This window comes from Rhinopithecus bieti, unplaced genomic scaffold (genome assembly GCF_001698545.2).
Source record: "Rhinopithecus bieti isolate Rb0 unplaced genomic scaffold, ASM169854v2 scaffold_42745, whole genome shotgun sequence".
NCBI lineage: Eukaryota > Metazoa > Chordata > Mammalia > Primates > Cercopithecidae > Rhinopithecus > Rhinopithecus bieti.
Genome location: NW_016819184.1, coordinates 7,018,397 through 7,041,655, shown reverse-complemented (window position 1 = coordinate 7,041,655; position 23,259 = coordinate 7,018,397). Strand labels below are relative to the sequence as shown.

Here is a 23,259-nt window from a genome sequence, read left to right as displayed (position 1 = left end):
TTGAAATCAAGTTTTTTCCTACCCAAGAATTCGAGTATGGCAATTATTGTGAAATACAGAAGTAGGAAAAATCTGGCTGTGATATCTGTTACATGCTGATCATTGGGGTGATCTGACTGTTATGAATTTAGTTGCAGTGTAAACTAGTATTTCCTAATAGTAAAATAGTATTTCCTAGGTAGGTTATGATTGGCCAAAACCATTATAATTTTAAAAATTCTGTTATGAGATTGTAGTTGAAAGCCCCATGCATTCCTTAGCCAAAGGAAACAGAGTTGTGATAGGTCATCTGAAAAAAATTAATTAATATTTTACATTTCAGTGTATAATTTAAATATAATCCAAATATTTAATCTCTATGATTTTCACACTTTCTTAGCATTAAATTCTAGGAAGTTTCTAATCTGTCACTACCCCTCCATGTCTATTCACCCCAGGCTGGAAGATATCCTTGGATGTCCCTATGACTCCGTTGAAATCTTCAATGGTCCCAGGATTGCCTCACTCTCCATGGGGAAGTTCTGTGCCCCTGAAACTGTGATCTTCTTCTCCTCCTCACACATCATGACAGTGGTGTTCCAAAGTGATTCCATGAAAACCGACACTGGCTTTTATGCTCTTTTCAATGCCATTCCACAGGGTGAAAAGGAGTCAGGTAGAAAACTTCAAGTAGTTTTTGGTGGTTAAAAGACAGAACAGTTTCTAACTTCAGAGACTCCCTTACCAGTAGAGCTCTGGGATTCAGTCTTTTAAGTCCCCCCCACTTGGCTTCATTAATCCTACTCTATAGTTGCTAGATTTTCCCAACATGAAGGCCACATGGGAGCTACAGTGAGGCAGTCATGTGCATTCTATGTGTGAGTGGTCAGGCTGCTACTGCCTGCAGGGAAAAGCTGGTTGCTATAAGGGTCTTGGGGCTGCATCTACTATCCACAGCCTCTTGGGAACTGTCCGGAGTGCTGAAATGTAGAAGTTCAACATTCGTATGACAAGACTCCACTTCCTCCAGGAGCTGGCCCATTTTACATCTTGCATACATTGAAACCTAGTCTCACACAAATGAGAGGCTTGGGGATTCCTGTTAGCCATGACCCTGCAGGCAGTCATTCCAAAGCCAGGTCCAATTTGCACACTGCAAGCACACTGCCTGCCAACTGTGAGACTTCTGATGCTGAGGGGCCCCTGCAGAAACCCCAGTAATTCTTTTAGGTCACCAGAAAGTCAGATAGTAAGTCCCTGGATGTTGTTTGGGGTTTGCTTGTATCTGAATAAGGAAATTCCTTATATATTTCACCCTCAAAGCTATGTTTGAAACACTGCCCTGGAGAAGCAAGGTAAGCTCCAACATTTGAAATACAGACACTCATTAACTCAAGACCACCATTTAGCCATTCAACAATAGTTACAGAGGCCCTACTATATACCAGGTCCAGTTGTAAGTGTGGGAGCACAGTACAGCTCCCTGCCCTCTTGGAGTTTATACTCTAGTGTGGACGTGGGTAAGTGAGAGAGGATCAAAACACAATAAACAAGGAAATAAACACACTGGTTTTGGGGTAAGCATGATAAAGGACAGAGGTGAAGACTGGGAATAAGGAGCCAGGTGGGAAAGTAGAGGATTCCTGGAGTGGAGTAGGTGCTACTATGGGCTGGATGAGAACAGATGGCATCTCTGAAGATGTGGCATGTGATGAATGACAAAGAAAAGCATTACAGGCAGAGGAAAGAGTTGGGCATGTTGGAGCAACAGAAAGAAGGCCAAAGTAACAGAGTCAGTGGACACAGTAAGGGGAGGCTGTCCTTACAGTGCCTCCAGAGATAGCAGATAACTCTAATTGGCCACAGCCCTTCAGTCCAGATAGAGCATTGCCACTGTGTTTTCTGAAGTCACAGTCACCTTTGTGGTCCAGGTGCCTTTCAGGGGATTAAATCTACCCTTATCCAAGACATATACAAAAAGGCAGCTGGGAACCTACTCTCCCATAACCCAGCATTGTGACACAAAAACCATATGTCAAGATCTGCAGTAAACCTGACGTGCTGGGTGCTGACCACACTCTCATTGGTAGCATCCCCTCTAGATGCTGCTAGAGTCCTTATTTTACAGGTGATAAAACTGAGGCTCAGGGGGACAGTCACTTATCAAAGTTTACACAACTAGGAAGCCATAGAACAAGAATTCAGACCCACTTCCTGTCTCACTCTGAAGCCCTTAAGCCTGATTAAATCATTCGGCTTTAAGATTTTGCTCTTGTGTTTGCCTTAGCCACAAACACAGAAGCTAGAAATCACTTGCTACCTAAAACTTATCAAGCTCAAAAATAAAATCTTGCTCTGTTTAGAAGATGGACCAGAGTTGTGGCTGGTGGGTGGCTCTGGCCAGTGCTCAGGACCTGTGGAGGTCCTACACAAGGGCTCCTGGGGCACTGTGTGTGGTGACCTGTGGGATCTGAATGAAGCTGAGGTCGTATGCCAGCAGCTTGGGTGTGATTGGGCCATTGCTGCTCCTGGAAAGGCCCACTTTGGCCCAGGCTCTGGAGACATCCTTCTAGACCACATTCAGTGTTCAGGAAGTGAGAACCACCTTGGCCAGTGCCCCAGCTCTGGCTGGTCAGCTCACAAACTGCAGCCACCATGAGGATGCCAGTGTCGTCTGCTCAGGTAGCCTCTCTTTCCATGATAGCTTCTTTCTGATCTTTCACCCAAAGACATCCTAGTGATGGATGAAGGCCATGCACAGAGTGGGGCCAGGGAATTTTGGGACAGCGGCCCAACAGATGAATGTCCCTTTGGCCAGGTAGACAGAGAATGCTGTGAGCCTGGCTCCATTCTGAGGACAAACACAGCAGAGCCACACAATTGGCTGCCCCTGTTCTCTGCATCTCTCCCATTTCTGGAACTGATTTTCCAGGTCTAACCATGCCCTCATTTTTGCTTATGTAACATGGGACCTGCCTGCTTGAGAACTGCCCACACTAGAAAGCCATCATTTCTTTGTCTTCATAGAACGTAAGTTAGATTAATCTAAATTTTTCTTGTATGCATGCAGATGCTGGGGACTGGGCTCCAGATGTGACTCCTGCACCCCCAGGTAGATCCAACACTAAATTTGCACTATCTTGGCAAAGTTAAATACAAAAAGGTGCCTCTCTCCTGACCTGGACACTGGTAGACGATGACTAGGCTGGTGGTTCCCAATTCTGGCTGTACACTAGAATCACTCAGAAAGCTTTTGAAATTCCTGGTGCCCAGGCTGCATCCCTGACCTGTCACCTTAGAGTCTCTGAGGTCACTCCCAGCCATCAGTGATATCTGAAGCTCCCCATGTGATTCCAATGTGCAGCCAAGGTTGAGAACCAGTGCTCAGGCAAGGAGCTAAGAGCCACATTTCCCAAATGGACTCATATCCAAAACCGTCGTCTGGTGGCAGAGCAAGGGAGGGCAGGAGGAGAAAGATGGAGAAAGATTGAGTCACTATGGCTGAGAAGAAGGTCAATAGGGAGAAGAGAGACCCTGGAAAGGTTGTCTCTTAGGGACATGGGTTAGAAAATGAAAGTATGCAGGAAAGAAAAGATACATCGGATGCCAAACTGTCTCCCAGTGAGTCAAAAGCAGACTGCTGATGAGAAGTAAACAATTTATGGCTCTTCAGTGGGTCTCCTGGCTTAGCCAAAATAGCAGAGTGGGCTTACTGGTAACCTACTCAAAGTCAATGTATAGCAGTGACCTTCTCCCGAACTCAAGATTCTGAAGCATGTGGGGTCCTGCCTCCTGCAGCCTCCTGCTTCCTGGGAAAGGGTTCTCAGCTGCCCCCTTCTCTGCTCCCTGGGCCTCTGGGCCATGCCCAGCCTCTTCCTTAACTCTGCCCAGTGACTCCTGCCACACTCTGCCCCCAGCAGGGGCCTGGACACTAGGAAGCTATCAGGGTTAGGGATGCATTTTGTGGCATTTCAGAGCCCAACAAGGTAGATGGCAGCTGTCCCTACCCTGGGCTAGCAGAACCATGGCACACTTGCCAGGACACTCTGTGGAGGTCTCTTGCCCATTCCAATCCAGGTCCCAAGTGTGTCCCAAGATGGAGACCTCCATTCCTTGTGGGCTGCCCAGCTGCCATGGGTTGGGGCAGTAAGCTACAGGAAGGGGAAAGTGATTTCCCCACTCCTGGCCGGGGTCCCACATTTTCATTTTGCGCTGAGACCCACAGATTATGTAGCTGCTCTGGAGAGGAGGCAGAGTGCACAGAACCCTTTCTTGGGTTTAACAAGCAGCTACACTCTCTTTGATTCCCTCTGGCTTTCCTCTTCTTCCCCAATGAGGAGTCTGTTCTGGCCTGGGCCCTGGGAGGAGGAAAAGACAGCAGGAGGAGAGGGGATGGTTTTCAGTTCATCAACAGCTCTAGGCCCAAGTCCTCTTGGAGCCTGGGGCTTCAAACCTCAGAAAGCCTTTCTGTCTTCCTTCCGCTGTAATATCCATTTTCTGAGGCAGAGATGCATAGCTGGCTGGAAAAGTGAATGGGTCATGGGATTAAGGAAACTATGGAGGGAAATGCAGCCACCTATGTCTAAATAGTATCCCACTGTAGGCATGAATCAAAAAAAATTCTTATTGATAGAACATTGTATACCTACCAAGACACAAAAATATAAGGCTTTTGCCATTCAATACTCTGAGATAAATATTGCATATCAAGCATTTTAACAAAAGAAAATTGCTTCTGAGCCACTTTTAGTGAAAAATGTATTCCAGTGATATACTACACTTCTTCTGGCAAAGGACTAATGACAGGTAAGTTGACCGCGTCCATCACTTTCACTGCTCTGCACCTTGCTGTGGTGCTGGCCAAGGAGCAAGACAATAGGAATAAAGGAATTCTCAAGTACATCTGACATGTTTGCTTCAAATTCCTCCCCCACTAAACCCTTGGTGTAAAATCCAAACAATTACCAGCATTCTCATGAGCAGGCTTTCATGGCTGCCCTCCCCTCAGCACCTGCCATGCAGAAGGTATCGAGGACACACATAGAATATAGATGTGCAGCAGGCCTTCTGTATCCATGATCCCACATCTGTGGATTCAAACAACTGTGGATCGAAAATATTTAGTTACATCTGTATTGAACATGTACAGACTTTTTTTCTTGTCTTTATTCCCTGGACGATACAGTGTAACAACTATTTGCATAGTGTTATAATACATTGTATTAGCTATTGTAAGTCATCCAGAGATGATTTAAAGTATAGTGGAGGATGAGCATAGGTTCTATGCAAATACTCCTTTGTTTTATATGAGACTTGAGCATCCACAGATTTTGATATCCTTGGGGAGTCTTGGAACCAATCCCCCATAGATACTGAGGGACAACTGTGTATGCCACATAGAAATCAAAGCCAAGAGGACACAATAAAGAAAAAAGAAGGGACCTTAAGCACTCATTGGACCTCCCCATTAAGGTCCATCTTTCTCCAATGGAACACTTATCCAACCTGCCTTTCTCCACCCTGGCTCTCAGCTTTCTCTGGATTTTAGTTTTCTGAATTTCAGCACTTGGTAAATTTCTACAGGCTTAGTGGTATGGTCATAAGCCCAGTGATGTCACTGTAATTCCTAGTAACTGGTCAACCCAAGGATAGCATTTGGATTGTGAAACCTAGCATATGAGAGAAAACAAGTCATGTAACTGTGTGTGGTTGGTGATTTTCTCATGAATCAGCTGAAAGAGGAGCAGAGGCTCCATTCCAGATCAGGGAGAAAAGAGAAATAAGTGTCTACACCATTTATTAAAGCTCCAGGGTAAAAATAGGCTCATTCATTTGTGCTTAAGTATAAGATGGTTTTATGATGCTAAGCTCTCTCTTGATTTTCTTTGGTTTTGGTTTTTGCAGAGATCATTCCTCCAGCCCCTATACCACAAGGTAACTCTCTTTCATTGAAAGCATAACCTATACAGTATTAAGTTGCGGATAATTGTTTTTATAATTCATAAAAGCAGAATGGACTTCTGTGTGCCCTGGCTACCACAGGGGCAATGGGTGGGATGGAGCCCTCACAAATGAGTGGGTTGTCCATATCTGAGCTGAGCTGGTTTGCAAGGCAGGAGACAAGGGAGAGTATTGAAGAAGTACAGGCTGCCCCCACTACACACACACACTACATGCATGTGTCCAATCCCATTTCCAATATTGCTCACAATCAATTGTAGGGTCCTGCCTGTCCATAATACATCTTCCATCCTCCCTCGTGCCCTCTCAGTGGCACAATCACTCACACCAGCCAAGCCACAACTGTGCTTACATCAGCATGATTGTTCCCCATTTAGTGACTCCACTGCTGAGCTTGATGGAATTCTGGATTCTACATCTGGAAAAATGCAACATGTGTGCCTAAAGAAACCAACCATGGGTCTCTCATTTGCTTTTACAGGAGGGAGTAACTCTTGTGGAGGAGTGATTTCAAATCTCTCAGGTTCCTTCTCCAGCCCTTGGTACCCCACAAACTACCCCACTGACTTGGAGTGCATCTGGGTGATACACGTGGCTAAGAAATTCCACATAGAACTGATAATCCCAAGCCTAAAGTAAGCAACGTTTTCTTTCTCTGCTTTTAAGGCCAGTTTAGATTTCAATCCATACTTTGCTCAGTGAGGTAGACTTTTGTGGGATAAATCCTTTCACATTTTCGGCGAGAATTGCTCTGATCATCTGAGCTGTGGAGAATCATTTAATCACTTAGCTCAACTTCCTATGCAATGAGAGAATACCCCATGGGCCTCCCTGACACCAGCCGGTTGAGCTGTAGCTGGGGCAACCCACACATGAAGACCTCACCCTTTAACTCTTAATGAGTTCCGTTTGAGACACAGGCTTCCTCTTCCATCTGAACCCAGATCTGTTCTTCCTCATCCTCATGGTCTGATCTTCATTCTTCTCTCTGATGCTACACAAATCTGCTTCCTGTTCTCTTCAAGAATTTCTATCATGTCCTTACCAAGAATTTTCTTGTACAGACTAAACAGTTCATTCATTCCCCTCATCATGCACCTTGTTCTTCCTACTTCTTTCTTTAACTTAAGTCACTCATTTTTAAGGAATGTATCTATTTTAATGTACATTTATATGCATGTAGGTGTATATACACACACACATTTTCATATATACGTACATATACATGAGTAACATTTAAACAAAAATATTACTTTTCCTGATAATGTTTAACTCCGGTTTCATCTTGCTATACTGGGTTGCACCTGGGTCATTCTCTCTTCCTGACTTTGTCCCACAGTATGCCCCAGACCTCTGCCACTGCTTTCCACCTGTCATCATTGGCCACAGCAGTTGAGAATCTGAATGGTTAAATGCTGCTTTTAAAAATGTAAAATGTTACTCAGTGGAGGAGGGGCGAATTCCATTGGCTTTACTTGGTGGCTACATAATTTTTTATAGAAAGGACATAAGCTAATGTCAGGGGCATTATGCAGTATGAGCAAAATGCATTTATCATTCATTGATTCAACATACATTTATTCCTTCATTCAACATACATGTATTTGTTGAAAGCAATGTGAGAAGAGTTGGTACCGTGTATTTCAAATCTTTGAAATTCACAGTTCTAATGTTTTAGGGCACAGTTTCATTTTATCACTTCTGGGAAATGGTTATTTCAAACAGTTGTAATGGCTCAAGTCCCCTGTAATGTCAAAGTTATTATTCTAACATGAGTGTCATACTATAATTTTGGAGTATACAAATTAAGGAGCTGTTTAAGATGTTGCCCAAAACCAGACCATAGTGGCTGATTTCTGAATTTTGATGTTAAAAGTCTAGATTTATTGAAATTTGCTTTTTTTTGTTTCTCAGAACATAAAGTTGGTTATTATTTACTATTTATTGTTATTACAGTTCTCAATTGGAAGTGATTATATACCCCTACAAGACATTTGGTCAGGTCTGAAGACATTTTTTATTGTTACAATTAGAAGGCACCACCACTGTCATCTAGTGGGTGGAGGCCAGAGATGCAGTTAAGTGTCCTGCAGTGCACAAGACAGCTCCCCTAATCCCTGTCCAGAAAAGAATTATCCAGCACCAAATATCAATAGTGCTGAGATTGAAAAACCCTGATTTACCCTGACTCTTACTTTCGTTTTTTAAAATAGTTCAGCACCTACAGGACTCTGCTTCACCCTCAATTTGTAAAACTTGTATCCATATTTAAAGTATTAGGTAGGTGCAAAAGTAATGGCAGTTTTTGACATTGCTCTTAATGCTGTTTCATTCTTGCTATTTAAAGCATGTCCTGTTTTCTGATGAAATGATATCTCAGGTTGCAGTGTCGCCTGTTACTGCCACACTTTTGTCACCTTACACACAAATGTGATCACTTACTTTAAAAAAATAAAATAAAAATGGGTTATTTTGAGGTACTTGGCTTTTACTTCACTGCAACATTTATGTTCTGCAATAAGTAGGTTTTCAAATCCAGTATTTAGTTTGTGTATAACTGTAATTATGTCTATCTCATATATATTATGCAATGAGGATGTATCATATAGGCACCCAAGGCTACTTACTATTGTTTAAATCCAAATATGTATATCTCATACTGGTATCATGTTAGATCAATGTTGATGTTCTTTCAACATATATTTATTGAGCCTCCACTCAATTTATTGAGCAGGCCCTGGACTAGAAACAGGTTCCTAGTGCCAACCAAGAAATACAAGATCTCTACCCTCACAGAGGTTGTATTCTAGATGATGAGAAAAATGGTACTTAGATAAACCAATGACTCAATGGACAATTTCAACTAGTGATAAATTGAAAAATGCTATGAAGAAAAAAATATACATACATAATAATAGGATAGAAAATAAAGAAGGAGAAGGCAGCCACAGGTAGGATGGCCAGGGTCAGCTTCTCTGATCGTCCAGGTTGGATGAAACATTGATGAAACACTTGGTTTGAACAGGGCAGGTTGGATCATTGGTGGGAGGAGCCCTCGGAGCTCTTAGAGCTGTCACAATTTCTCCCTGCTCTGGGTCTTCTGGAGAGTTTAACTCAATGAGGCACTGTTAGATATTTGCCACCACCCCAGAGAGTGGCAAGATTTGAATTAAAGAGTTGGGGGACATTCAGGAGACACTCAAGGTAGAGAGGAAGAAGATAGGAGAGATTGAAAGCCAGAATACCAGAAGATACTGAAATAGACTGGGTGGAAGATGAGAACCCAACAGACCTGAGGCAGCCCCAGTAGGAAAGGACAGGAGGGCAGATTCCATAGGTCAAATGATGAGTTGGGGGTGGAGCAGTGATGACTGCAGTTTTTGGCTGGATGCTATGCAAAAGATGACTCTATCTGAAACATTTCACAGATTTCCTTGGAGATATTAACTTTGCCTTCATGTCCTCAGATTAGAGGACATCTCTGGGTGTCCTTACGACTTTATTGAAGTGTTTGATGGACGACAGGCTGCCTCACTCTCCATGGGCAGGTTTTGTGCTGGGGCAGAGCTCACATTCCTCTCTTCTTCAAATATCATGACCGCAGTGTTCAGAAGTGACGCCATGATCACCAACACAGGGTTTTATGCTCTGTACAACACCATTCAGCAAGATGAAAGGGAGAATGGTAGGTACCCTAACACATACCTTGGGAGGAAGTTAAATCTGATATATGATCTTTCCTTTTAAGAGAGAAGACACTTTCTAAATCTGACCTTTATTAATGACATCTGGAGTGACATCCATGCAGATACTAAAAGCCCTCTACCTCACTCTCACCCTGCTCTGCCACTCCCTGTCACTTTTCTACACTAAAGCATTCTGGCTGAAGAAACAGATGGTCTGAAATCTCATAGTTTGCATTGACTGTGTGTGTAGATGGATCCAAAAGACGGCCCCCTTCTTCTCCAAAGAAGTAAAGGAAAATGCAATAGAAAAATCCTTCTGGGACAAAATTATCTCAACTAACCACCTGCTTCAAGCTGAATGTAATACAAAAACCACCTATAACACTTAGAGGCCTCTTAAATTCTGCAGCAGGATCTGGGGAACACTTCAGAGCTTTCAATGGCTTATGCTAAGGGTGACCACGTAATTTATCCTCCAACTGGAATACTTTTGACAGCTTAAAAAGAACCCTAAGATAATTAACGGGCATTAATTGATCTACAACGTTCAAAAACAAGAACTATTCCAGGCAAATCAGCACCCAATGCCACCCTCCCTAGAGTCCAACAGCCTAATACAGAAATAGGTGCCCAAGTGCTAGATAACATTTTCTACCTGCAGAGGTCCTAGAGTCTGGAGACATCACCACAGCTCAAAAGCCCCCATTTGCCTGTCCCCCTGGTATGTCTCTGCGACTGATGAATGGCAGCCACAGGTGTGAGGCCGGATGGCGGTCTCCTACAACGGCACCTGGGGCATGGTGTGCGAAGACAGCTGGGACCTGATGGATGCCAGCGTGGTGTGCCAGCAACTTGGCTGCGGTGAGGCACTGTCAGTCCCAGTTCAGAGCTACTTTGATGGTGGCACTGGCCACACTGTGCTGGATGATGTGCAGTGCACAGGAAATGAAGCCAAAGTGTGGCAATGTGTGCACAACGGGTGGTTTTCCCATAACTGTGGACACCACGAGGATGCCAGTGTTATCTGCTCAGGTGAGCACCTGGGGGCACAAAGCACACCTCAGAGAGAGAGTCTCACCTACCAGCCACTTCTGGGAAGGGAGACGTCAACAGCAGCGGGCAGTAACTCAAAATGAGCCCTGGGCTTCAATCCAGCTGTTTAAGTCAATTTGCTTAAGAGTTATTGTTCTTTCACTTAAATTGTTGCACCTGTTCAAGATCCCGCCCGAAAAGTTGTGGTGATTAAATAGAGAGTTTGTCATCAGCCATCCTATTCCAGCAACGATAAGCCATGGTGTTGGTGACAATCCACTCTCTCCTGGCTGGGAATAGTAGCTGGTGTCTAACAAGTACTGAACCCATACCAGGCTCTAAGATAAAACTGGTGCATTCATATTCTCATTTAATCTCTACCACCACTAATAAATAGAGACTATTAGCATCCTTATTGTACTGATGCAGCCACAAGGGCATATCCAAGATCACACACAGGTCCAGACTACATAAGTTTCACCTCCCAGAAGTACTGTGTTAAAGACAGCTCAACTCTGTGTCTGAAGCTCACTCAGCCCAATAACTGACCAAAGCAAATAAATACCAGGCCTCACTTGCACCATCATGAGACTGAAGAACTGCCAATCTTGTAACCTACATTGATAGGTTTTGATACTACATTCCCAACTGCCCTGAAAAGAACATGCTTGATCCTGAAAAAAGAACCCGATATTTGTATGAGCTATGTAACTGCCTTACTCAATCCATCTCTCATTCTTTCTTCTATCTTTGGATAGGTGCTGGTGGCAAACCAAACGCAGAACCAACAGGTATGGCTTTTCTATACAATTCTACCTGTTGCCAGGTCCCTGATGTAGTGAATCCCGGCTACACCTCCATCCTGAAGTTGGGACCCTGTCAGTTAAATTCTCTGTTGCTAATTAACAAGAGCAATGAAGCCGAGCAGGGCTGACAAAAATGGTGAGGTCATGGGACAGTAGAGGATGGGGGAGTGGTAGGAGGGAGGGAAAGTTCAGATTCACCAGGAATGCAGTCCCTGGTCAGTCAGTATCTGCTGTGAAGAGAGGGTTAACTTCCTGCAGGGATGTTCACACTGTAGGATGCTGGAGAAAACAAGGAAGAAGACATCCCAGGTCAGCCCTCAACAAGTTGTATCTAATGACACCAGTCCATGCATGGAGTGTGCAGGTGTCCGAACCCTGGAGAAGCCAGAGGCATCTCTGTCCATCGGGCCACAGAGAAATCACAGTTTTATAGTGTCAGTGTTTCTGAGTATTTTCAAGTAATATTCTGGATAAAAGTCCTTGCTTACAGTGTCACTTTTTCTCTGTGTCTCTGCAGACTCCACTGGTGACAACCCCCCTACAGGTACCTAAGCTGTTAGAACCTCTCCACATGGTTTTGTATTTACTTTGTTCTCCATTTGGCACAAATTTCTCACCAAATCCAATATTTCAGCTGTAAATTGGATATTTTAAGCTATCTTGGTGTTGACTTCAGCTGAGATTTGCATACAATACAACCAGGAGTTTTCTAACACCAGCTGTTTTATAACACCCGATGCTGAGACAAAAGCTTGTGGTCTCATTGTCTTTGCTCCCTTATCCTTTACACTACAAGCTTAGACCTATTGGGCACATGGATTCATAAAGTCCTTTCAACCGTATGTCGCTCTCATTTTCCCCTCACAAAAACACATTTGACAATCTTCATTGCCCACAGGACAGCACTGGGAGCTCGGGGTCTTTTCCAAAGCTAACTTTTCCAGCTATCAGTCAAAGCAGCTCTAGACCAAGTCTTCCTTACCTTTGTCCTCACTCTGTCCCCTTTTGAACCCCCTGAAAACACAGGCAGAGGTAAACGCTCACTTTTGATGGGGTTTGTTCACTGTTTGTTACAGATGAAAATTTCCACTGTGGCGGTTTGCTTACAAATAATTCAGGCTCCTTCTCCAGTCCTTGGTATCCTAAAAATTACCCCACAAATGTCATCTGTGCTTGGGACATACAAGTGGATATCGGGGCTCATGTGAAACTCACGTTTGATGTGGTAAAGTGAGTACATATTTCCTACCTTTACTTTCATCCTGACTCAGTTATGCACTCCAGTTTTACCACCTACCTCCCCTTCCCTTTCAAAAAAAATCCATAGTTAATTTTCAAAAGTGAGCTAAGTCTTGAGGGCTCACTGTAATATTGATGAAAATTTTAAATGCACAGATCTTTTCACCCAGCAATTCCAGTTCCAGGAATTTGGTCTACAGATAAAGTCTCATGTGCACTGAGAATAATCATGGCACAGTCTCATGCTAGCAATACATTGGAAACAACCTAATTGTCCATCTGTAGGGAATTAGTTAAATGGATTTTGGTACATCCACATATTGCTGTCGCACTCACAGTAGGTCTTGCTATGGAATGAGCTGTAAGAAAGCCACAGGCCGGGCGCAGTGGCTTACGCCTGTAATCCCAGCACTTTGGGAGGCCAAGGTGGGCGGATCACAATGTCAGGAGATGGAGACCATCCTAGCTAACACGATGAAACCCCATTATCTACTAAAAAAAATACAAAAAATTAGCCAGGCATGGTGGCAGGTGCCTGTAGTCCCAGCTACTTGGGAGGCTGAGGCGGGAGAATGGCAGTGAACCCAGGAGGCGGAGCTTGCAGTGAGCTGAGATCGTGCCACTGCACTCCAGCCAGACTCCATCTAAAAAAAAAAAAAAAAAAAAAAAAAAAAAAAAAGCCACAGACAGTAGTACAGAGGCTCCCTTTTGTGCATAGACTATTTCTGGAAGGAATACACAGAAACTGTTCATCAAAGCTGTTTGTAGGAAGGGGAGTGAAGTAAGAGGGGACCGGTAGTTAGGGGTGGAAGAATATTTTACTTTTCACCATGTGCCTATCAATACCACTTAAATTCTATCCCACATGCTTGTAATACATATTCAGAAAGTTCCATGCAGTAAAACTTTAGAAATTAAAAGATTTTTAGAAATAGGAGGATACTTACTGCCCACATCAATAGGGTCATCATTTCCTGTAACCTGTTTGAAGAGATGTAGATTTCAGATCATTTTTCCCTGATCACTTCCTGAACCGATCTGGGCAATGCTTACTGGGAAGAAAGCCCCAGTGGACTGAGTCTGAATGATACTGTTTCACTTCACAGAATGGAAAATTTCTATGGCTGTCCATACGACTTCATTGAAATCTTTGATGGCCCACAAAGCAAATCTTTTTCGCTCGGGAGATTCTGTTCCAGGAAGATCCCGATATTTACCTCCTCCTACAACCGCATGTCGGTGGTGTTCCACAGCGATGCTAGCATCACCAACATTGGCTTCTATGCATCTTATGAGTCTCTTGTGCAAGATGAGAATGATACCGGTAGGTATTGCAATCACGTTGGCCACCGGCCCTGTGTGTTGATGATGGCGAAGCTGAACAGGTGCCTCAGTTGGCTGGGCACTAGGGATTTGAAAGGGGTGTCCGAAGCTTCTTAGTTTATTTCCAAGATAAGGCTTGGAGAAGCTGATGGAACCCTTGGCACTGCCCTGCAATAACACATCACATGCATCTTTGGATAACAGAGGCACTTCACACTATGCTGAGAAAGAGACAGGACCTACCCTGTCTTGGAGGCAGTTTTATTCAAAACCATGTGCCACTTCCTTTCACCTGGTCTAAAGAACATTATTCCACACTAAGAGCAGCAACAGCGTTTGCATGCTTGGTGATTTTCACTTTACACAAGGCTTTTAGGGGCTCTCTTTGACCTCCAAGAAGTACATAATCTAGTCGGGGGAAAAGCTTTTAAGAACACACCCCCCACAAATATACACAAAATCACCTCGATGTGAGAGGTCAAACCCAAAGCACCTTTGCAGGCAGCTTTAACCAGCAAATAGAAGATGCTGCACCTCAAACTATCTCACATCCTACCAGTGATGAGTCACGCCTTTGGGAACCAACTCTTTGGTTCAATCCCTTCATTTTACCGGTGACACGGAGAGCTTTCCTAATGGCTGGGAGCCCAGGTTCTAGCCCAGGGCTCTTATTCCTCAGTTTTATCTTGGTTGAGTTTCGGCAAATAAATTCAGTAGTTGAAGTCAAAAGTTCCCACCTGTCTCTGAATCCTTATGGGTTCAACTGGGAACAGGTGAACTGGCTTATCAGCTAGACCTGGCAGCATCCACCTGAGACAGGATGAAGGGGCAAGGAGCAGGTGAAGATATTTGAAGGTTCTGAGCAGAGAGAGGTCAAGGGACAGAATCAACGCTCTGAGCAAAACAGAAGCTGGTGCTGCATGCCGAGTGACATCAGAGGACAGGGCTGGGGGCTACAAGGGCCATGAGGTTTGGAACCAGGGCCCTGGGCAGGGCATGGGAGTGGGTCATAGGTGCCTGGATGGACCACCAAGCAGAAGCTCTGAGCTTTTTTTCATCCTGGCCCTGAGCTCCTGGTCCAGCTCCACAGCCCACTCAGGGGCCTTTTGGCTCCCTCCCTGCACTGAGGTCACTGGTGTATGTTCTTGAGATAAATGCGGTTCTGCCCTTTGTGAGCTGACACTCAGAGGCGAGACTCACACACACACACCCGGAAGAATTACAAAACCAAACCAACTGGCAAAACAAGTGCTCCATGCCAGGGGCCATCCCTGGAGCCACAGTTTGCCAAAAACAAAAAAGGTAGGAAAGAGGGGAGGGGAGGGAAAAGAAGGGAAGGGAAGAAAGGAAGGGAGGAAGGGAAGGAAGGAAGGACAGAGAGGGAGAGGAAGAGAGAGAGAAAGAAAGGAGAAGGGGGAGATGGAAGGAAGAAGAAAGAACAGGAAGGAAGAAAAGAGATGACATCGCTTGTCTGGCAACAGGACAGACACAAATTTGGTGATCCAGGACATCAGATCGTTATAACCAAAGTAACTCAGGGCCATTTTTAGATGCCAGATTGTGTGCAGTTTCTCCCCCAAACAAGACGTGGTACCTTTCTGACTGAAGTTAGCAAGCCTACCTTTCTCTCAGGTTTAGGAGAACTGAAGGGAGATGAGCTACCCACACCGTCTGTGTCTTCCACTGCCTTTCTGCCTTACGTAGGAACATCCACTGCTGTGAGTTACCCGACCTCAGGTAATTTTGGTTGTTTTGAATTGATGAGCTATAACTTGCCCTAGTAAAGCCCCCTAGGCAGTAGAGTAGTTATTTAGGGTCCAAATGCCCTGGGCTTATCTTCCCAGTCTCTTCATTTACTGGCTGTGAGGCCTCTAGCAAATCTCTGAGCTGCTTCCTGCCTACATTTTCTCCTCTGGATGAGGATGAAGAAATCCAGGGGGTTTCACTATGTGAATATCCAAGCCAGCTCTTGCCCTGTGGTGGGTGGGGCATACTACTCGCAGACATGAGCCACTATCTCTGACCCTCACCTCATCCAAGGTCAGAGCCTGGCAGGGGTTTATCTCTGGGTACTGCCTTCTTCTACTTGACAGAATTGTTAAGAATGGAAAAGTTGAAAGCATCACGTTCTAGTTTGCTCCCAGCTCTAGTTGGCCAGTGGTCTTTACAGTTCCAATTCAATTCAGCCAGCAGCTCTTCCACAATAGACCCTTAGAAGAGGAAAGTACAATATGCAAAGAGGAGCTGGGAAAGGCAGAAATGACCCCAAGCACATAGAAGTAGCACCAGGGTAGCTTATACTGAACAACAGAGGGCCCCAAAGGATGTTTTCTTGAATTTAGAATATATCTATTGGCCAGGTGTAGTGGCTGACGCCTGTAATCCCAGCACTTTGGGAGGCTGAGGAGGGTGGATTGCCTGAGGTCAGGAGTTTGAGACCAGCTTGACCAACACGGTGAAATCCCATCTCTACCAAAAATACAAAAATTATCTGGGCTTGGTGGGGCATGTCTGTAATCCCCGCTACTCAGGAGGCTGAGGCAGGAGAATTGTTTGAACCTGGGAGACAGAGGTTGCAGTGAGCTGAGATCATGCTCCTGCACTCCAACCTGAGCAACAGAGCAAGGTTCCATCTCAAAATAATAATAATAATAATAATAATAAAATATATGTATTAAAAAAAAAAGTTCAGACACCAAGCCATGGTTTTCCCAAGCTTATATTTCCTAACATGCCAGTTGGGTGATGGAAGGAGTACTGCCCACAGAGAAAGGCCATGAGAAGGAAATCCCATTCAGAATCAGAAACTGTCTGTAGATAATCCATAGGGTGGACAGCCCACCCACAATGGACTGAAAGTTCGGCGTTTGAGGTTTACCCAAGATGTATAATTTTCCCCTTTTGCAGCATCTTTTCCAAAGCCAACAGAGGTGCCCACATGGACAGGTCACCCTTTCTTCTCACTTCACTGGCCCTCCCTCTATGCAGTTTTAATTCACAAACATCCCAGCACTAGGGGAGGAAGCGTCCTGACTTCCACCCTCCTCCATGGCATCAGGCTGCTGGAGGAAGTGCTGGAAATGTCCAGGTTCACCTGGAAAATCTGTGATTGGAAAGTGACAGAAAAGAAGAGGTTGTGAGATGCAAGAATGGCTCTTGGGGGCTGGTTTGGAAGAGGCCCCCAGGAAGGACAGGTTGCCTGCTCACCCCAAATCTCCACACATCCCCACCTGTGGGCTCACCTTATCTGTGTTCTAAGCACAGCCAGCTTCTGCTCCATAATGTAACAATGTCCTTTGAACATAGGAGGCAGCCTGCAACGATGGCTCTTTCCAGTCCCTGGAATATCTTCACACATAGGTTATGCCTGATCCCAGGAATAACAGAGATGGGAGCTATTGTTACTGCCTCTTGATTGACGTGTGCAAGGGCACACAGAAACACACACACACACACACACACAGCGTATACATGACAGCTTCTTGTGAAAAACCAACACACCCTGTGAATGTCAGAAACCAAGACTTCACCACACACAGGGAAAGAACAGCTATGCCATGGGGCAGGCCAGGTCCAGCCAGTGGCAAGGAACAACCATTTCTTAACCAATCGTAAAAAATACACGGAGTAGTACCAAGGCAAACTTGAACAAAATTAAATAAAGGAGGGAGTGGATTCATTATCCTCAATTGTCAGTGCATGATTCCCAGGAAATAGCTTCTCTGGTGGGCTTTATGGATGTGACTTCATAAGGTCATTCTTTGGAATATCCACAAGATCTGGGACTGCGGCTGGTGAACGGGTCCAGCAGATGTGAGGGCCGAGTTGAGGTTTACCACGCCAACACCTGGGGCACCGTGTGCGATGACAGCTGGTCTATAGAGAATGCTCACGTGGTCTGCAGGCAGCTGGGCTGTGGCCTGGCCGTGTCTGCCCTCCCAGGAGCCAGCTTCAGCCCTGGGTCAGGCAGCATCCTCCTCGATGATGTCAACTGCACGGGCAGGGAGTCCTCTCTGGGGCAGTGCCCTCACGGCGGTTGGTTCACTCACGACTGTGGGCACCATGAAGATGCTGGCGTCATCTGCTCAGGTGAGTGAAGGTCCCCCTGGGCCAGTCTTGCAGCTGCCTGGACCAAGCCCGAGATCCTCAGATAGAGTCTGAAAATGCCTCTGTGCCTTAAAACTTTCCACATGTGCAGGACAGTGGATTTCTGCTCAGACTCTGGAAAATATGCCCAGCTGTTCAATACATGGAAGGGTCCCATTCAACTTGAGTACCTGCAAAGTTCAATTAATTATAAAAGAAAGAAAATCATGGCATTTATTCCATGGAGTTATTGGGAGGATTAATCGAGGCAACTCATGTAGAACATTTAGTCAAGCATCGGACAAACCATAAATACACAAAAATATTACCATTTTGTTGATATTTTAGTTACTAAGGCAAACTCTATGAGCATCACTGCCTCAAAGTTTGTAGCCAGGATAGACATCCCACAACCTACACCTGGCTGTATAAACCCAGAGGGGACATGGATGCTTAGGACTGATTATTTATGCCCAGCTTCCATGAGTCACGTTTAAACCAAAACAATGATCTTTAATCTTTAAATCTTTAAATTTTAGATTTTTAAATCACTCTTTAAATCACTCTGCCATTCCAGTTTCTATTATTAAACCACCCTCATTTCCTTTATCTCTGCAGATTCTGCAGCTGCTGGACATCCAGGTATCTATGAGTTTATGTCCATTTTATTATTTGCTGACTGGTGGCTAGCCGTCACCTCTACTTGGTCTCCCGACCCCAGCCTATGTGGGTCTCCCTTATGAGCTTTAACTTTCCTTGACATGCTCTGAGCTCCAGACCCTTCCACCTTCCCAGAAGGTGAAGACCCGGGGCTGTTTCCCATTCCCTCGGCTGGATGTCAGCAGGTGGATGTGTCATCCCTTCCACAGATGAGAGCATTTCAACAGGACTCTAAGATACTGGAACCAAAGGGTTGGTTCATGCAACAGAAGCCATGGCAATCCAGAGAAGGCAGGCAGCCATAGGGGAAGGAGACCTGGGGCAGAAGGGCCTGGGGACAGGAGAGCCTGGGGGTAGGAGGGCCTGGGGGCAGGAGGGCCTGGGGGCAGGAGAGCCTAGGGTAGGAGAGCCTAGGGTAGGAGGGCCTGGGGCAGGAGAGCCTGGGGGCAGGAGCTGCTCCTCTACCTGCAGCCTCACCTGGGTCCCAGCAGCAGCTGCTGAACTCTGTGGTTCTGACAAGGCATCCCTGCCTATGGGGCCATATCTTCACAATCCCAACATGAATTTTATTTCTTTTATTTTCTTATTCTTAATCAGAATAATACACATCCATGTATGGGGTACCATCAAATTTTAAGTGGTAACTATTAGATTAGAGCCTGGATAGGGTTGTTTAAAGGCAGACTCATACATGTGATTCAGATGGTATTTGAAAAGAGTATGAAATATCATTGTGTGTGTTTGGAATGTAATTGTGCTAACTATTTTTCTTTTTTATGTCATAGTTTCTTCAACTCCCGGGGAGCACTCAAGCATTTTTCATCTAACAGGTACTTTCCCCATTCTTATATTTTGTAACAGTTTTCCTGAGACTGGGGTCTGACCGTTTGTGACTCATGGAAATGTAGCAAATGTGATTTCCCTGGCCCTGGTGCTGTGTGCAATAAGAGCTGTGCTCATAAGAGGCAAGCTGGTGACCTGGAGGATTCTCATGGAGTAGGGGTCTTTCCAAGGAGAGAGCCCACTCAGCCACTGCCCTGTGCAGCAGCAGCAGCAGCAGCAGGCTACTCCACCTGCAGGTCCTTCTACAGGGGCCTCAGGAACCAGCCCCAGTTCCTGGGGACACAGATCCTGAGAGTCACCTTCATCTGCTTTGAGCGCAGGGGTCCGTTTCGTTCGATCAATTTTTACTTGCTTGTCACAGTAATGTTCTGTCTTCTGCTGCTGGATTTTCCAATCCCAACCACCTTCACCACTTCTCAATCAATACTTTACAATTTTCTAAATTCAAGTAAAGCAAAATTAATTTTGTACCAAGAATTTCATAATGTTCTTGGAGAGACCTGAGTTAGGAATGCAAAATCTGAACTCCAAGCATTCAACTCCATTTCTTGGAATTTTAAAAAAACCCCCCGAAAAGACCCCATTTTTTTTTTTTTTTTTTTTTTTTTGTCTGAACACTTAGTGTTCAGTGTTTCAAATGAGTCATGGTGTGTCAGCATAAAAACTCTGAGTTAAAATGGCATCAAGTGTTCATCATCCTTCTCTGTAGCTTCAAATCCCCCAGGTGACCATCAATGATGCTACCCTGACAAAGTTCAGATAGATGCTTCCAATTACCGTCAGACAGTGAGGGTCACCCCCATGGGAGGGAAAAGGGGAAAAGTGGCGTGGAGAAATTGTCCAGTTTGGGTTTAATCTTTTAAAGTGCTGATGTGCTTGTGATGATGCCTTGGTTTTCCCTTTCAGCTGTTGAAGTTGCCCCAGCATTGACAGAAATGGGCCCCAGCATTGGCAATCCTTTGATTGTTTCCCTTAAAGCTTCCTAATTATTGAATCCCTGTAATGTCGGTGCCCACCCAGATTCATGTGTCCCCAGGACTGAGAAAATACAGAGTTAATACAGGAGGAGAGGTTACAGAGGGGGCTGCCACTTGTCTAGTCTCTGGATCCTGAAAAATGTTTTTAATTGTGAACCTGGACCCCTGTAATAATGAAATAGTGAAAGGTTGAGTTTGACATATCCCCACACTATTGCCTATCAGTTTGATGGCTCAGCTTCAAAACAGATACTTATCCTTATCCTTGTAATTGCCGTATTTCCAATCCAAAGATGAGAATGAGAGAACAAAATATTGGAAATCACAAATAGCCTCAAAAAGTCAGTTACTGAATTTGCAAGCACTAGTTTGACTTAGTCCTATGGGACCCAGAAGCAGGAAGCAAGAATGTCTAGAGTTTTGGAATTTAGGGTGTCTATTAAGAACTAAGGAAAGTCCCACTAGTATCTGCCAGAAGAGCTGATCACATTCCAGTGATAACCTCTGGGTCTCCCCCAGCCTTGCCCATTGTCAGGTTGGCAGATGGGAGGAGGCAGTGCAAAGGGCGCATTGAAGTCTACCACAATGGCACATGGGGGACTGTCTGCGACAACCTCTGGGACATCAACGCTGCCCACATGGTGTGCCAGCAGCTGGGCTGTGGGGAGGGCGTTGGCCACCTCAGGGAATGGCCACTTTGTTGCAGGGGTTGAGGGTGGCGACATGGGACACATCCTCCTGGAAGATGTGCAGTGTCAAGGCATGGAGACCACACCAGGCCATTGCTGCCATCTGGGTGTGTCCATCCACAGCTATGGCCACCATGAAGATTCTGGGCTCATCTGCACAGATACTCACTTCCAGCTTTCTCCTGAGGCTGCCAGAGCCTTGACTCTCAGTGGGGGACCTGGGAAACCAACGTGAGGAAGTTTGGGTCTCACTGGCATCCTCTAAACAAATGTCCAAAGTCAACTCTCAACACTGAGCTCCCTGGGGCAGTGAATACATAATGACATATAATAAACCCTGGGTCAGCCCCAAGTCCCTCAGCCCCACATCCTGCCCTGATCTTGGTTCCGGAGGCCTCTTCACTATTCTCAGTCTCTCTTAATTTGTTGATCTACCCAGTGTTTGACTCAAGGCTAAATGAGTTTACCTTAGGGCCCTCTGTCTCTGCAGTCTTCAAGGAATTACCAGATCCCTTCTGTGAACCATCCACTGGGGTAATGGCACTTCCTAGACTTTGTCCCAAAGTTGTCTGTTTTGAGCTTTAAAGCTGACTTTGCAGTGCTGCTCCAGGAAATTCCACGAAGAAAACCCAGATCCTGTCATCTACATATGGTGTGAAAGCTTCAACACTATCTTCTTTTGACCTCTGTGGTTTGAGATAGTTTCCTTTAAAAAAAAAAAAAAATCAGTCCAGTTTGTGCATTGTCTATGCTTCTTTCTCTTCCCAAAAGAGTAGAATAGAAAAGGAAATGAAATGCAATATTCACTGCTTAGCTTATCTTAATTTTATAGGACAAAGACTACACTAAAAGGATTGAATTCATCCATTTATTTAACAAATATTTATTGAGCACTTCATATGTGCCAGGCACAGTTCTAGGTGCTGAGGATGTAGCAATGAACACAACAGACAATCTTGCCCTTGTGGAGCTTGCAATCCAGTGGGAGGGTTAGAGTCATTTGTGCATTTAAACTGTAATGGACAATTAACAAAAGTAAGTGAATACTGAATCAAGAGTCATAATATGCTTTATTATGTTAAGGAATCACTTTCCTTTAGTGCTCAGACGACTTGGTATTGTGTTGTAAAACTAGTTTGGTGAAAATGGGAAATCAACATTAGAAACCTAAAGTCAGAATTAGGAAGGCTCCTAGTACTTTGCCATTCTAGAAACAATGTCCTCTTCAATGCCTTAGCGAAACAGCCTCTCTGATCCATCCCAGAGGATTCTCACAACCGATAGGCATTTCTCACTTTCCGCCTTCTTGCATCCCTGTCTCTCTTTCAGTCTCAACCAAGAAACCTTTGTCGCTTTTAATTTTACATCTCAAAAGTTGTTCTGCATCTAATTTTAATGTATCTGAGATATAAATTTTTAAAATTAAAAAAAACCTAAATTCCTGTTTGTTTTGCAATTTCAGCATCAGCTACAGAAATGACCACTTCACCTGGTAATTTTAGTTTCTTTCTTGCTTTCTATAAATCAGATATGTGTAGATTACTTTGCATATGGTTAGGGTTGGAGTTTATATCTCATATAAAATTAAATACCAGCTCATATCAATGTATAAGGTGCTTATATATTCATTAAATGAAGGAGTACATTGACAGAGATTGTGTGCCTTCCATACATAACACACGATATGCCTAGTTTGTTTCCTCCCTCTTTGGTGCAACAGCTGGTCTTTGAAGTCAAGTTTTAGTGACATGACTTCACTTACATCCTCATCAGTGTCCATACATTTGGGTATCCAGTGAGTCTGAGTTTTTTTTAACCCTCAAGCCACAGGACTTCAGATATCTCATGCAAAACTACTTTAATCTGCATTTTCAGAAAATAATAGAGTACCACACCTCTCAAGTGTGTTTCACAGTACAGTACATTAATCAATCTATTGATATGCAAATTTTAAAGAAGTATTTGCATGGCTATATAA

At 44.5% G+C, this 23,259-nt stretch overlaps 1 protein-coding gene across 1 annotated transcript in view; it reads left to right on the top strand.

Moving 5' to 3' along the window:
* The window catches only part of LOC108519538 (putative DMBT1-like protein), a 46,442-nt gene extending 36,525 nt beyond the window's left edge, over window positions 1-9,917 (top strand). The window contains 6 exon segments of the mRNA XM_017858614.1: window positions 438-655; window positions 2,343-2,620; window positions 2,622-2,661; window positions 6,422-6,575; window positions 9,408-9,625; window positions 9,877-9,917. Coding sequence (XP_017714103.1) covers window positions 438-655; window positions 2,343-2,620; window positions 2,622-2,661; window positions 6,422-6,575; window positions 9,408-9,625; window positions 9,877-9,917 — 949 coding nt within the window.
* Window positions 9,918-23,259: the final 13,342 nt, after the last annotated feature.